Consider the following 15569-nt stretch of genomic DNA (forward strand, 5'->3'; position numbering starts at 1 on the left):
GTCTAAAATATCATGTTTCAATAGGGAGTGTAGGAATCTATCAACAGACATACATACCTTCATGCCTGCAGAAGCAGCCCTCATCCTGCCCAATACATCCTGAAGTTGTAAAAAGTGTTGAAGGAAGGCAACAAACTCTGATTGAAATCTATTGGTGTGTACATATCTAACAGAGGACATTTTTAATTTCACTTTTATATCACATTCTCTCTGAAGCCCTGGATCTGGAAGACCATATCTGTAAAAAACAAGAGTGCACACGCTGAAATGTCTCGCCTTCTATACTAATCATTGATATTATGTTGATAGTCCTAAGTATAAAACTAAGCTTTAATACAACTGTCACATAAACTTAACATTAACCAAGATAACTAAACAAAGACCAATAAACCTTGAAAATAAGGTCAAGGTCAGATGAACCATGTCAGGCAGACATGTACAGCTAACAATGCTCCTATACAACATAACTTGTAGTTTAAGAAAAATAGACCGAAACACAAAACTTAACACTGTGCAATGAACGATGAAAATGAGGTCACGGTCAAATAAAACCTGCGCGACTGACATAAAGATCATAAAATATTTCCATACACCAAATATTGATGACCTATGGCATATAGTATTAGATAAAAAGACCAAAACTCAAAAACTTAACTTTGACCACTGAAACATGAAAATGAGGTCAAGGTCTCATGACATCTGCCCGCTAGACAAGTACACCTTACAATCATTCTATACAACAAATATAGTAGACCTATTGCATATAGTATGAGAAAAACAGACCAAAACACAAAAAATTAACTATAACCACTGAACCACGAAAATGAGGTCTAGGTCAGATGACACCTGCCAGTTGGACATGTACACCTTACAGTCCTTCCATACACCAAATATACTAGCCCTATTGCTTATAGTATCTGAGATATGGACTTGACCACCAAAACTTAACCTCGTTCACTGATCTATGAAATGAGGTCAAGGTCAAGTGAAAACTGTCTGACAGAAATGAGGACCTTGCAAGGTATGAACATATCAAATATAGTTATCATATTACTTATAATAAGAGAGAATTCAACAATACAAAAAATCTGAACTTTTTTTTCAAGTGATCATTGAACCATGAAAATGAGGTCAAGGACATTGGACATGTGACTGACGGAAACTTCATAACATGAGGCATCTATATACAAAGTATGAAGCATCCAGGTCTTCCACCTTCTAACATATAAAGCTTTTAAGAAGTTAGCTAACGCCACCGACACCGGATCACTATCCCTATGTCGAGCTTTCTGGAACAAAAGTTGCAGGCTCGACAAAAATCAATGCATTCAGTGCAGCTTCGTGAATGTATTCAAGTTGTAAACTTGCAATTTTAAAATTTCATTCTACTTTTGATCATAAAGGAATTTATCATATTGTTTTCTCCTGGAAACCGGAATTTTTTATTGTAGTAACTAATTCCAGAAAAAAATAATAAAATTGCTTGATTTCTTTCGTCTTTTATTCATTAATTTTGAATTATCATTCTTACATATCATGAATTGTTAATACATTACTTACTTGAATATATCAAAGACTAAAGCCTGATGTCCTTCAGTAATGAACCTTTCCCTGTACAATTTACCATGTGGAGACTGGTCAGTCAGAGAAATACTGCCCAATTGTCCCTTGACATCCAAGTTACCATCCCTGGTTTCAATATTGGAGGAGAATTTAGAAATCTTAGCTCTGGAAAGCTCATATTCTGGTTTGTTTAAAATCAATGAGAAACTCTTAACTTTTAACTTGACAACAGAGTTGACATTTGTCTCTTCAGGTTCTGAAATTTAAAAATAAATATCAAGTAAATTTTACAAAAACTTAAAATTCTATGCTTAGAACAGTAACATTGGTCTTTTTGTAAAGAACTGAAATGGTCACTTTGACAAATTTTCAATTCATGTGAAAAGTCAATAACCTCCAGTTTTTATTTTTAATTTTCTTCTCATATGATAGATTGTACAACATTTTTTTTCAATTCTACAAATAAATATACTCTCAAGCACTTTCTAATTGGATAAAGATTTTTATAGAAATATGAAAAATTTATTGATATCATTGATAAAACCTAGTGGAAATCAGTTCATGTGGTTCAATTACAGTATGAAATCTATTAGAAATACAAATACTTGCACACTTTGTCAATAAAATTTTCTTATCCCATACAAACATGGTACTTACTTGGAAAATCTTTCTGTATTACTGGGGAGTCTTTAGTTGGTTCAATATCTTCATCATGTATTTTAGCCCCCAGTCCCAGAAAGTCAAGCAATACAACCCAGGTCTGTAAGTTTACATTGGCCTCCAAAGAATTGAAGTCTACATCTATAATTCTGTTTGTCTGCAGAAAAAAATAATTCATTCATTTATAAAAAATCATTTCTGAATCACTTCTAAATAGTTATAAACTTTAAATACCCAGAGAACAATAAACTTAACATTTGAAAAATAATTTTGTGAACAGACACTATGTTATGTGAATAAAAAAAAAACACAATAAATTATGAATCTAATTTATATCTTTGAAGCAAATAGTACAATAACAAGGACCATAACTCTGCACAAAATTATCAGACAAAAACAAAATTTGAACTTGATATGTAACCAGGGGTCGAATTTTAGCTTTTTATTTACTGGACAGCCGAGCCAGTAGACTGGAAAATCTACTGGTCTGGCTCTAAATCCACTGGTCCTGCAAAAATGGCGTTCATTTGACAAACACTAATATAAATGATAGATGTTTACCTATATTTTAATTTTTTATTCAGCTTCCAAAAATTTCCACATTTTGTGAAAAACGCTTACCCGAGATATCAATTAACTTGATCAATTGTAATACTTATTACCCCCCAGTACCGTGTAATTGATTTCACAGGTAAATTTGTTTCTAAACAAACTGAGATTGCCATGCGATCAGTGATTTTTATGAACAAATTTCTACTGGTCCATTGGACCACTAGCTGACAAAATCTACTAGTCTTACGCAAATTCTACTGGTCTCGGACCACCTGACCAGTGCTAATTTCGACCCCTGTATGTACTTATCATGATAAAACAATACACCAAATATCAAATCAATATCTACAGGCACAAAAAAAAGTGTGAAAAACTAATTTGCCAAATCAATTTCGTTAGTAGGGGACTAAAAAATATATTGAACTTGTCGACATATTCCTAAGAGAATTTATCTATGAATAGCACACTATCACTAACTTACCTTGTTGTATTTGGTGACATATTCAGGAGAGAATTTATCCAATAATACTACACTAATATGTACAAGATCATCTTCTTTACATTTCTCTAAAGATTCTCGTCTAGAGTGTCTTAATGATGGTGGCGGTGTACTTGGATAAGATTTCCTATGGAGAAAACAGTCAAATAAAATAATTATAATAGTTATTTACATTAATGGTTTTATGTATTCATGCAAAGTAAAATCATACAATTTTGCATTCTTCTATACCAAAATGGCTGCTTGTTGGTTAGACTGATCTACAGATTATATAAAGAACCCTAACATAATTACACACCTTCACATTAAAAGCAAAGCTTGCATAGAATGCCCTTTTCAAGTAATATCAGATTGAGTACGGGTATACATGGTATATTTGTAGATTGTGAAAAATAGTGTTTTTCTAACTTATCATTTTTTCTTACATTTTAAAATTATTGTTTTCTAATGGAGATTTTTATATTTTTTTTCTATTTTGCTTTCAAATAGCCACAAGAACAGGAGTCATGTTGTCTAAGTTAATGGTTGACAAAGTGGTGCTGCTCATTATAAGAATATAACTACTACAGCAGGGACTCCAAATTTACATAGGTTATTTGCAAAACAGACAAGGAAATTCCAATCACTCATTATGTGATATGAATTGTTAAAAGGTTGAAAAATCTTTTATAATAAATGTTCTTAACTTTAATACCATGACATACTTCTCAGATTTTGGCACACCAGTCCTCCTTAATCCCCTGGTTTGTTTCCATTGTGTCTCAAAATCCGCAATATTTAAATCTTTGTGAAAACTAGACGGTAATGAATGAGGCATCACAGGAACTGGTGTAATAATACAACTATTAGGACAGGATTGGGAGAGGAACAGTTTAGGTTCTGGTTGTTTATTATCTTCCACTTGTCTTGAAATCATTAAATACCGATGTTCTGAATTTTCATTTTCTAACAAGTCTTCCATTATTAAAGATTTCAACTGGACCTCAATCTCTGTTGAGTACGAATTTTCCTTTTTCATGTTGAGAGTAAAATCTTGTAAATTCAAATTAACAAGTCCTTTGTAACCTTCGTCAAACTCTCCTTTCATTTCGACATTAAGAATTGGCACTTTAAAATTAACTTTAATCACAGAATCCTCCTTCTTTTCTTTTTCGGTAGGTTTAGATCCAACTTTTTGTGACTTCAAAGGCTCCGTTTGAGATTTTTTAGTTTGATCGGTGGCTATATTTAATTTCCCATGAATATTTTCATTATATGTTAAATTGTCAGTGGTCTGTAAAATTTGTTCATAGACAGATTTACATAATTCCACATTAAGTGGCGTAGATATGCAGGCAGTGACATCAATAATACTTAAAATATCTTTTGTTTTAGGTTTCCGCAATTCACCATTAAAACACCAACTTTCTGTCTCATCAACGTTTATTATCATTGGATCTGGCTGCACATGCTCAAGAAGGATTTCAATAGTGGTATTGTGAACAATCGGCAGTCCATAATCACTGTTTCTATAAATAGATGTGTCAAATAAAGTATCTGCATTGACATAACCTGGAAATTGTTCCATGTGTTTTTCAGTGTTAAGTGAATACAGATTTACATCTTTAGCCTCAATAAACATTCTTACTGTCGATGCAGGTGACATTTCAGCCTCATCCAGGTCCTGACTTAAAGAGTCAAAGTTTTTAACAGAAATGTGACCTAAATGAGCCACTAGAACATCAGAACTTGTGGCTGATCTTGGAAAAACTATCACAGGTATTTCTAACTGAGCATTTAACAAGATATGTGAACCTTTTTGACATTCAGCTATTTCATCATCACTATTTATAGAAAGATTTGATTTAGTGAAATCCAGACCTATTGTGCTACCCAGCATGGATACATCTGACTTCTTAGTCATTATACCTTTGGCAACTTCAGACGCTGCTGTTTTGATTGATGTTGCTACTTTAGTCATAAAATCTGTAAATTCTGAAACACATTGTGTCACCTCATTCAAAAGTCTGGGAGAATGTATATAACACATTGATGCCATTTGTACATTAACAGACGTCAATTTTTGTCCTGAGTTATCCGACACCTGACTTGTGTCAAGTGTAAAGTCCTGAATTGTTGACGATGGCTGAACGCCTTTTATAAAACTAAACTGCAAAGCTTTACTGCTGGTTTCAAACATTGATTCATGAGCAGTTTTATACATAACACTGTGTTGTACAGAATCTGAATGAGAGTTTAAGATATCCTCACTTCCCACACTGAATATATGATAGTGTTTATCAGCATCTGGTGTGACATCTATAACATGAAAACCACCAAGTGATCCAGTCACGTCTAATTCATTCCCTGTAAACAAAGAAAAAGTGTTGATATTTCATGAGAAGAATGGTTTTCAATTAGTGTTTTCCATTAAAAGTAAAAACATGTTCTACTATAATTAAGCAATATTTCAGTGGTTGTCATTTGTTATATGTAATGTTTGTTTTTCGTCTATTGTTTTGTAAATAAATCAGGCAATTTACTCGTTCAAAAGTTGCCACTTTCCTTGCTTGTCATTTTAAACATAGCTTACCTATAGTAACCTGCAATTTGGCAGATGACATTGTAAATATTGCCACTTTCCATGCTTATCCTTAGAAAGTGGGAGCAGGTTCTTTTTCGGGACGTCGGGTCAGATGTTTTTAAGCCCAGGATTTCGGAATTGACCCTTGCAGAATCTGGGATTTTTTTTTCTCGAATTTCCTGATGTCGGGATTTAATTTTTTTCTAATTCAGGACCTCTGGAATTCATGTTTTTAAGCAGGTTCAGGACAACTCTGACCCCCCTCTTTGAAATAGATATTTAACTACAGTTACCTGTTATTGGGCAGATCACATTTTCCTTCCCTATCTTTTGAAATAAATATTACTTAGGGTAGCCTGTTATTGGTCAGATCCCATTGTAAATGTTGAAACTTTCCTTGCCCGTCCTTAAAATATAGCTTACCAACAGTAGCCTGTAATTGTGCAGATGACATTGTAAAAGTAGCCACTTTCCTTGCATGTTTACATCCCTTTATACTTTCTAATCTCATTAATAAAATGTTCAGTTTGTGAAAATCAGCTGTTACATCAAGTTTTGAAGTCGTCTCCTGAAAAAATGAACAATAAATAGACAACATTTGATAAATTTGATTTAAATAATAGAAGAACTTGTCTCGGTACATAAATGCACTTATTATTCCCAAAGATAAAAAGGGGCATAACTATATAACGGTAAATGATTTGCTGCCCATATGTTTAACTCAGTCTACTCAAATAAAACAAATTCATCAATAATTAATTTTAAAAACTGAGAATATAGTGGTAATATAACAGTGATCACATAAGAGTTGCAATCTCCTATTTTGTACACATGCCCAATCAGTGTTTTGTACTAGCAAATTAAAAAAAATCAAATACCAATACTTTCTTAACAACCTGTGACAAATTCAATTTGAGAAGAGTTGCAGAACTTTGAAAAATGCAGAATAGGTTGTATCCCAAAATGAAAACCAGTGCCCTATTACTGAAGATGTAAAGCCACTGCATTATCTATTATTGTTTTCCTAAATATTTCTATAAATATTGAAGGTAAAAACATAACATTACCTGAGAACCTTTTTCCATGAAAGTTCTATTTAAAGAAAGCTGTGATGCATAGGCAGGCTGAAACTTTAGGTTAGATCCCTGAGGACTTCTGGCTTCATCTGCTGAAGGTGAGATTTGCTTCACAAAACTTATCAGTTCTACCATGGTCTCTTGGTTTGCTAGAAACACAGAAAAAACATCTGTTAACACAATCTTGATGATGATTATTTTATTTTGTATGCATAAATTCTCCCTAGTTTGTATTAATAGCTGATGATGGTGCAAATATATTCAATAAGAAGTAAGTTTCTTTGAACATTCATCATCACTTGCTAAGTTATCTAACAAATACTGGTGTTTTTATCTATACTTTTCTATAAAACCCAACCACGCCTGTACTAAATTAAGAGCCTCTGGTCTTTGTTAGTTTTGTATGATTTTTTTTTATATATATTTCACAGTTTAGTATAATGTTCATTTTCACTGAACTAGTGCATATTTATTTTTTTAGGGGCCAGCTGAAACATGACTCCCGGTGCAGAGTTTTCTGCTCTTTGGTTGGGTTGTTGTCTCTTTGACAAATTCACCATTTCCATTCTCAAATTTATTTACAAAGTCAGATAATCAAGTACGTTATGAAATTGTTTGTTAGATTTCTTTGCAACTTTATGTGTGCAATCTTTTTATACTTCCCAGCATCAGTGATTTAAATAAACAGAAGAAATGTAATTGCCATCTAGCAAAAAGAATTCTGCTCATATGATGGCAAGAGGCCATCTTGAACATGCTGTGAGGAGATCTGTGAGGAGATAGAGCTGTTCTTCTGTGTTAATGGCCTGCATATGACTTTCCTTTTAGATTGTCATGTATTAGTTGGGATTTTGTGTCATCATTGCATACACAATATCTCTTGTAAATGAAATTTCACTTCTTACCTATTATATCTAAGTTACTGAACTGAAGATTAGCTATCTTCACATCAGTACCATTTTTATTAGATGGTGAGTTTGCATCAATAATTTCTAAATCCAGTCTGACAATAGCCTCCACATCTAGTGTACCAGAGGAATGATGAGATTTGGTGGTGTGTATTGTGGAAGACTTTTCTACAAAAACAAATAAAAAAAGAATTATAAGTCATACTTCAAATAGTAAAATGTTGTACTCTGCACTTAAAGTTTGATGTTGTATAACTTATATAAGCCAACCTCTTTATCTGAATGAAGCAATCAAATTCATAAATAAACAAGTTATGAGAAAAGCTCACTTGGCCCTTCGGGCCAGGTGAGCTAAAAAACAGAAAGATTTAGAGGCTGAATTTGAAGATCATTTGAACGCATCTCAGAAATTCAAACAATTACAGCTGTCAGAAATGGATCAAAGTTATAATTATTTAAAATAAAACTTTTGTAGTTCAACTAGTAAAGAAATAACAGAAAACTACACCACTATAATTTTATACCATGTGATTTGATTTGATTTTTTGTATTTTCAACACCATTTTTAAGCATTTAGTGGCTGCCAGTTTTTATTGGTGGAGGATGCTGGAGTCATTGGAGAAAACCACTGATCTTCGATAGGAAAACTACAAACCCTAATCAATTTAAGATTGGAGTCCAGTGCACCCTCAACCTAGTCTTGACTTGCTAGTGATTACAGTAGTAATTATTAGACTATACCATGTGACAAAAATAAAAAAAATGAGTTCTCATACCTCCTGTGACAAATGATTTGAAAGCTTTACTGATGGCTTCTTGTACAGATTGTAGACTTGTAGTAGCTGGTGGTAAGGTCATCTCAGCTGGAGACCTCGGTGACTGTGGTGAGGTGGGTGACATCGGAGAAGCAGGATCAGATCCCATTATACTTCCACTTTTACTATCCAATCTACATGATAATCAAAAGTCATTACTTTTTTCCACAATTTCCTATGAATCATGTTGTAATTGTTTTTAAACAAATCATATCTATGTATATTTTTTCAAAAACTAAATGCATAAATATGTTGTTTATAGATATAGGAAGATGTGGTATGAGTTCCAATGAAAAAACTCTCCATCCAAGTCACATTTTGTAAAAGAAAAACCATTATAGGTAAAACTCGGAGCCTTGGCTCACAACGAAACAGCAAGCTATAAAGGGCCCCAAAAATGACTAGTGTAAAACCATTCATTTACTCCTTCAGAAGAAATTCTAATTCTGATTAAAATGCAAGTTACTAATTGGCAAATTTACAATATATAATTATTCTTTGATTTAACATCACTTATGATCTTATAATGACATGTAAATGTATTTATGGTGAACTTTTGATGTTAGGTTACTATTTTCATCTATGTTTATCCAGTATATTTATTTTTCCTATGCATCTTGACATAGAGAATATATTTTAATAACATATAATGAAATACAAATAATGTACTGTAAAATTGCTTTTCATAATTGATTTTCACTTAGTAAGTACAAAAAGTATGGAAGAAGTATTTAAATTTATAAGAATTTAAATCACAACAAAACTAAAATGTTTGATAGCAAATAAAATGTGATACAGATTTTTTTTAAATAATAAATAAAAGATCCTAATAACTGATATCATGGAACAGAAATTATGTATTTTTTTTACCTGACACCTCTATGTGATGCAATCAACAACTCAAAGTCATGACCATACGTCTGTAATGCATCAACAACCAGTAAACTATGGACAGTAAGACCTACTGCAGTGTCATACGGACGTTTGATCATGTTAGCTTTTACTTTAGTCACTTGAAGTTCAGCTATAGGTCTCCCTGCAAGGATAATATTCAAAACCATTCAATAAGTTTAAAATATATATCTTAACATATAGATGTATACCTCCGTAACTCGAAAGTGTTCTGACAAAATGTAATGAAATTTGAGGTTTCCTTTTTTATCATATTTCAAAATATTTAAAATGATTTTTTCCGTTTTTTTATTTGGACTCTTAAGACATATCAATAATATGCAATCAGGACTTCAGATTTGACATAATCTGCTAGACGCCACCATGAGCATGTTTCAATAGTTTAATAGCACCAATTAATCACTGAAATCATGAAATCACTGAGCAAATAATCACTTGACTAGTTAAAAAATATCTTTCTTTTTCTCAAAAATAAAAAGATGATTTCTTTTATATGACATCAACATAAATCAGATCACTTAATGATGACAATAAGTTGTACAAGTTTCTGAACTGCAATTTAATAAAAAGATGCCAATGAGACAACCTTCCATCCAAGTAGCAATTTGTAAAAAGTAAACAAGCATAGGGCAAATTACAGCCTTCAACATGTTGCATTAGCTCACACCATACAGCAAGCTATAAAGGGCACATAAATGACTAAATATCCCTGTAAACCTTATTTGTGTCAAGGGAAAAGCTACATATATAAACTTATATTTAACTTCTTTTCCCATCTAAATAAAACAAAAAGATGACAATATACCTCTACTCTGTATTTCTAATGAAACAGTATTGATTGAAAACTGTGCAATCATCAGTCTGGAAAATTCATCCATTTCTCGAGATTTTTCTTCTTTCTTAGACCTAGAATAAGACCATTATAAATTTCATTAATTTAGCTAAAGTCATTTTTTTTTCATTTTGTTGGCATGACACTAAATGAACAAACAAAATTACCCACCATCATCTTAAATTATATCTTTTATTAGTGATTTAATTCACAGTTACAGCTTTTTTGACTTCCAAATCTTTCATATTCAACCCTAAAGAAAATATAGAACATGTCTCTTTCTTCATAATGAATATTAAGTAAAGCTTTCATAGTATTAAAACTATTGTTATCTACCCTGAAATAACTCTTTGATGTAATTTGTAATTTGTACAACCATTCATTATCTGCTCTTTGGTCGGGTTGTTGTCTCTTTGGCAGATTCCCCATTTCCATTCTCAATTATACTTCAATTGTTATAAATATTGTAAGTGATTTATGAACATTTTATTTTAATGAATTAATAATATAAACCGAAATAAATCCCTTTGAATTTGCTTTGAATTTCCTTTTTCTTTAAAATAACTCATCTTTTTTTCGTGTCAATAAATTCCAAAGAAGTGTCTTTTACTAAATGATAATTTACACTTCAACCATAATTCATTTGTCACAAAGAAATGGGTGCAAGTAGACTGAACTTTCTTATTATCAATATTTGACATTACAATTTTTTTGTTATTATATTTTTTTAAAAGGGTAGATAACTCACCCTTTCCCTGAATCTGAGTTTTGCTTAGTTTGTGTTCTATCTGAATCCATCGTGTCACTAAATGAACCACTGGCCGACTGTGACAGGTCAACATTACTGTATGACGGCTGCATTATAATGTTAATACAGTTCCGTAATGCTGAAACCTGAAAGTATAAACACATTTAATGAAAGGGTGCAGTAAAAATGGACAATTTCAAGCTGGATTCATTTCATTGTTTCAAAAATTCCAATACAGATTCATGTCAGTTATGTGATTAAAATTTTTGAACAAAAAAAAATCATCTTTCATTAATTTGATCTAATTAGTTTTTAATGCTTTCATTTTGAAATGAAAAATATATTCAGTGGTTGTCATTTGTTGATGTGGTTTATAAATGTTTCTCATTTTTTATATAGGTTAACCTGTTGGTTTTCCAGTTTGAATGGTTTTACACGAGTCATTATTTGGGGGCCTTTATAGCTTGCTGTTCAGTGTGATTCAGGACTATGTGTTGGAGACCGTAATTTGACCTACAATGGTTTACTTTTACGAATAGATACTTAGATGGAGAGTTGTCTCGTTAGAACTCATACTACATCTTCTTATATCCAATTATTGTGGTAACAAATGAAAAATTGTCTATGGTGCATCTGAAAGATATATTTAGCGTAAATGAAATGACAATTATTAGTAAGTGAAGCACCAAAACTAAATTGTACCTTATGTTCATTGATATGAAAGTTAAGACATGGTAATGTAGCAGTCATGGTTGTACTGGGATACTGTGGATCAGTGGTATATACCAGTCTCCTGAAACACAAAATATGCTAATTTTCAAAAAAATATCCCCTATAGTATTTCTGATAATTTAATGTGATAAGTTGTACTGTCCAGTATATTTTTGTGATTCCTGTTTTCTTTTTATGTATTTCAAGAATAAATACCAGTTTGAAAAAATACATTTAAATTTTGTCGAAGTGTATTTATAGTATAACAAGCACTTTCATGTATATAGAATAGTATTTCTTGAGTCTTGTATTAATGTAAGAAAACATCATTCATTTGATCTGGAAACAAGAATGTGTCCATAGAACACGGATGCCCCACTCGCACTATCATTTTCTCTATGTCCAGTGTATCATAGGGAACAAGTGTACTAAGTTTCAAATTGGACTTTAACCTGAAGGGGGACAAACAGACAGACAAACGGAGGAACGGAAGAATGGAAGATGGGATGCACAGACCAGAAAACATAATGCCCCTCTACTATTGCAGGTGGGGCATAAAAAGATGTACCATATGGATTTAGAACTCTAAAAATTGATTCTACTTGGGTTTTTGAAATCATATGAAAAAATATAAAATTTGGCTAAAAGTGACAACAAAACCTCATTTATAAGGAAAGGAACATGTCTAATTCCATTCAAAAGTCCCCCACTGGCGGCCATCTTGGATGGCTGATCGGCTACAAAGTAACAACACTTGGTCAGCACCTCATAAGGAACATTCATGCCATGTTTGGTTTTATTCCATTCAGTGGTTCTCTAAAAGAAGTCATTTGTATGCATTTCCCATAGGGTCCTATGTTAAACTAAGTCCCCTGCTGGCGGCCATCTTGGATGATGGATCTGCTACAAAGTAACAACACTTGGTCAGCACCTCATAAGGAACATTCATGCAATGTTTAGTTTTATTCCATTCAGTGGTTCTCTAAAAGAAGTCATTTGTATGCATTTCCAATAGGGTCCTATGTTAAACTAAGTCCCTGCTGGCGGCCATCTTAAATAATGGATCGGCTACAAAGTAACAACACTTGGTCAGCACCACATCAGGAACATTCATGCCATGTTTGATTTCATTCCATTCAGTGGTTCTCTAAAAGAAGTCATTTGTATGCATTTCCCATAGGGTCCTATGTTAAACTAAGTCCCCGGCTGGCGGCCATCTTGGATGATGGATTGGCTACAAAGTAACAACACTTGGTCAGCACCACATTAGGAACATTCATGCCATGTTTGATTTCATTCCATTCAGTGGTTCTTTAGAGGAAGTCATTTGTATGCATTTCCCATGGGGTCCTATGTTAAACTAAGTCCCCCACTGGCGGCCATCTTGGATGATGGATCGGCAACAAAGTAACAACACTTGGTCAGCACCTCATAAGGAACATTCATGCCATGTTTGGTTTCATTCAATTCAGTGGTTCTCTAAAAGAAGTCATTTGTATGCATTTCCCATAGGGTCCTATGTTAAACTAAGTCCCCTGCTGGCGGCCATCTTGGATGATGGATCGGCTACAAAGTAACAACACTTGGTCAAAACCCCATAAGGAACATTCATGCTATGTTTGGTTTTATTCCATTCAGTGGTTCTCTAAAAGAAGTCATTTGTATGCATTTCCCATAGGGTCCTATGTTAAACTAAGTCCCCGGCTAGCAGCCATCTTGGATGATGGATCGGCAACAAAGTAACAACACTTGGTCAGTACCTCATAAGGAACATTCATGCCATGTTTGGTTTCATTCCATTCAGTGGTTCTCTAAAAGAAGTCATTTGTATGCATTTCCCATAGGGTCCTATGTTAAACTAAGTCCCCCGCTGGCGGCCATCTTGGATGATGGATCGGCTACAAAGTAACAACACTTGGTCAGCACCTCATAAGGAACATTCATGCCATGTTTGGTTCCATTCCATTTAGTGGTTCTCTAGAAGAAGTTCAAAATGTAAATTGTTAACGACGACGACGACGGACGACGACGGACGACGGACGACGACGACGGACGACGGACGCCAAGTGGTGAGAAAAGCTCACTTGGCCCTTCGGGCCAGGTGAGCTAAAAAAGGCATGGTGCCCCATTATTTTTCTTCATTTCATTGTTGATTCATCTTTATCCAAACTCTCATCATACACATGTTTTATAATGTGCACAATACTTACTTTTCAAATTGTAGGCTGATTGTGAATTTATCTATTACATGAAGATGTGAAGATCCTCTGTTTCTGGCAAGCTTCCAATTATCTCTGGCACGGCCAACCATTACTTGCAAATCTGACAGTTCTAATGTATACCTGAAAATGTCAATGTAAACATAATAATCAACACGTACACAAATGGTAATTCTTCACTATGCTGAAAAAAACTAGTTCTTTTTTATAAAATGATCAATTTTGGATCATCTAGTATCTATAAATTCAGAAATTATTATGGTGACTTGAGTAACACCGGTATCACTCAGATTACAATTCTACCTTGACCAGGTAAGTTTGTATTTAGCCTATAAAATACTTATTTAGCCTTGAGAATTGAAAGGTCATTTTATCCCATTCATACAATAGAAGTTTACCTATGAGGGTCTGAATGGGGTTTACAGAATAGAGAATACATGTAATAGCAACAAAAATAGAGAAAAGAGAAAATGAACAACAAAATAAAGAATAAAGAATAATTTAATGGGGTGCAAAAGCATTCATAAAGAATAACTGTGCAAAATAAAAAGGTTACTTAGGTAAATGTAATGCAATACTGATAATATAATGATCAATGTACAGAATTGATAAATAATCCTGTAACACAAAGACTAAATAGTAAAATCATTTTCATGAGAATTTTACAGAATGAGAGTTATTTTTAAGGCTATTAAAAGAAAAATGTCCTAAAAAAATAAAGAATACAGATGTTAAAAAAACCCATGCAGGTCCTCATGTCATTTACATTGTCAAAATATAGGACACATCTAGTCAAACTGGTTTGGAATAACTGACTGTTTCTTGCCCTAGATGTCTATTTCACAGTGACTTTGTGTGTTTGTGGTAAGAGTACATTGTACTGTCATATTTCTTGATTTTCTGTTGGGACATGACCTACATTGTTAACATGCAAAACAGTGGCTTGAGATTTCAACTGATATAAGTATAATAAATTAATATTTGGAATTTTATATCCTGGTTGATGATGTTTTTTGGGGAGCAAGATGTTTTCTTCATTCTTGTTCACATTATGATTATTTTAACATTTAAAGATAGAAAAAATGTCAGCTCTCATTTAAAATATTTTGCAACTAAATAACAGAATACCTACCATGTAAAGAAATATGCAAGTAAAAGGCCAAAAATATCCCCAAAAATTCAACATTAACAGATTTTTAACAATCAAATCAAGATGCACAAAGTTTTAAGTATTGGTCAGAATATAGGGTTCTTTTGTACTTTAACAACATCACAATTACAATAAAGTGACCTTAATTTTGGACTTGTAAGGTAATTGGCATGAAGCCAAATTTATCAACTTCTATTGTATGAATGGGATGAACTGACCTTTCAATTCTCAAAGCTAAATAAGTATTTTATAGTCTAAATACAAACTTACCTGTCAAGGTAGAATTGTAATCTGAGTGATACCGGTGTTACTCAAGTCACCATAAGAGAATTTTATTTCTTGGTTTGAATTTCAAAATGTT

The 15569-nt window shown here is 32.9% G+C and overlaps 1 protein-coding gene across 1 annotated transcript in view; it reads right to left on the reverse strand.

Annotated features, from left to right (window-relative positions):
* Positions 1 to 15569, reverse strand: part of LOC139493487 (intermembrane lipid transfer protein VPS13D-like) — a 79324-nt gene that overhangs the window by 43055 nt on the left and 20700 nt on the right. Inside the window, exons 21-34 of the mRNA XM_071281916.1 lie at positions 14050 to 14181; positions 11831 to 11921; positions 11129 to 11274; positions 10354 to 10454; positions 9507 to 9672; positions 8598 to 8770; positions 7819 to 7989; positions 6905 to 7062; positions 6261 to 6405; positions 3979 to 5620; positions 3257 to 3401; positions 2221 to 2380; positions 1561 to 1819; positions 58 to 238 (exon numbers count right to left, since the gene is read on the reverse strand). Of these exons, the coding sequence (XP_071138017.1) occupies positions 58 to 238; positions 1561 to 1819; positions 2221 to 2380; positions 3257 to 3401; positions 3979 to 5620; positions 6261 to 6405; positions 6905 to 7062; positions 7819 to 7989; positions 8598 to 8770; positions 9507 to 9672; positions 10354 to 10454; positions 11129 to 11274; positions 11831 to 11921; positions 14050 to 14181 (3670 nt within the window). The remainder of the gene's footprint in view (positions 1 to 57; positions 239 to 1560; positions 1820 to 2220; positions 2381 to 3256; positions 3402 to 3978; positions 5621 to 6260; positions 6406 to 6904; positions 7063 to 7818; positions 7990 to 8597; positions 8771 to 9506; positions 9673 to 10353; positions 10455 to 11128; positions 11275 to 11830; positions 11922 to 14049; positions 14182 to 15569) is intronic.

This window comes from Mytilus edulis, chromosome 10, assembly GCF_963676685.1.
Source record: "Mytilus edulis chromosome 10, xbMytEdul2.2, whole genome shotgun sequence".
Lineage (NCBI taxonomy): Eukaryota > Metazoa > Mollusca > Bivalvia > Mytilida > Mytilidae > Mytilus > Mytilus edulis.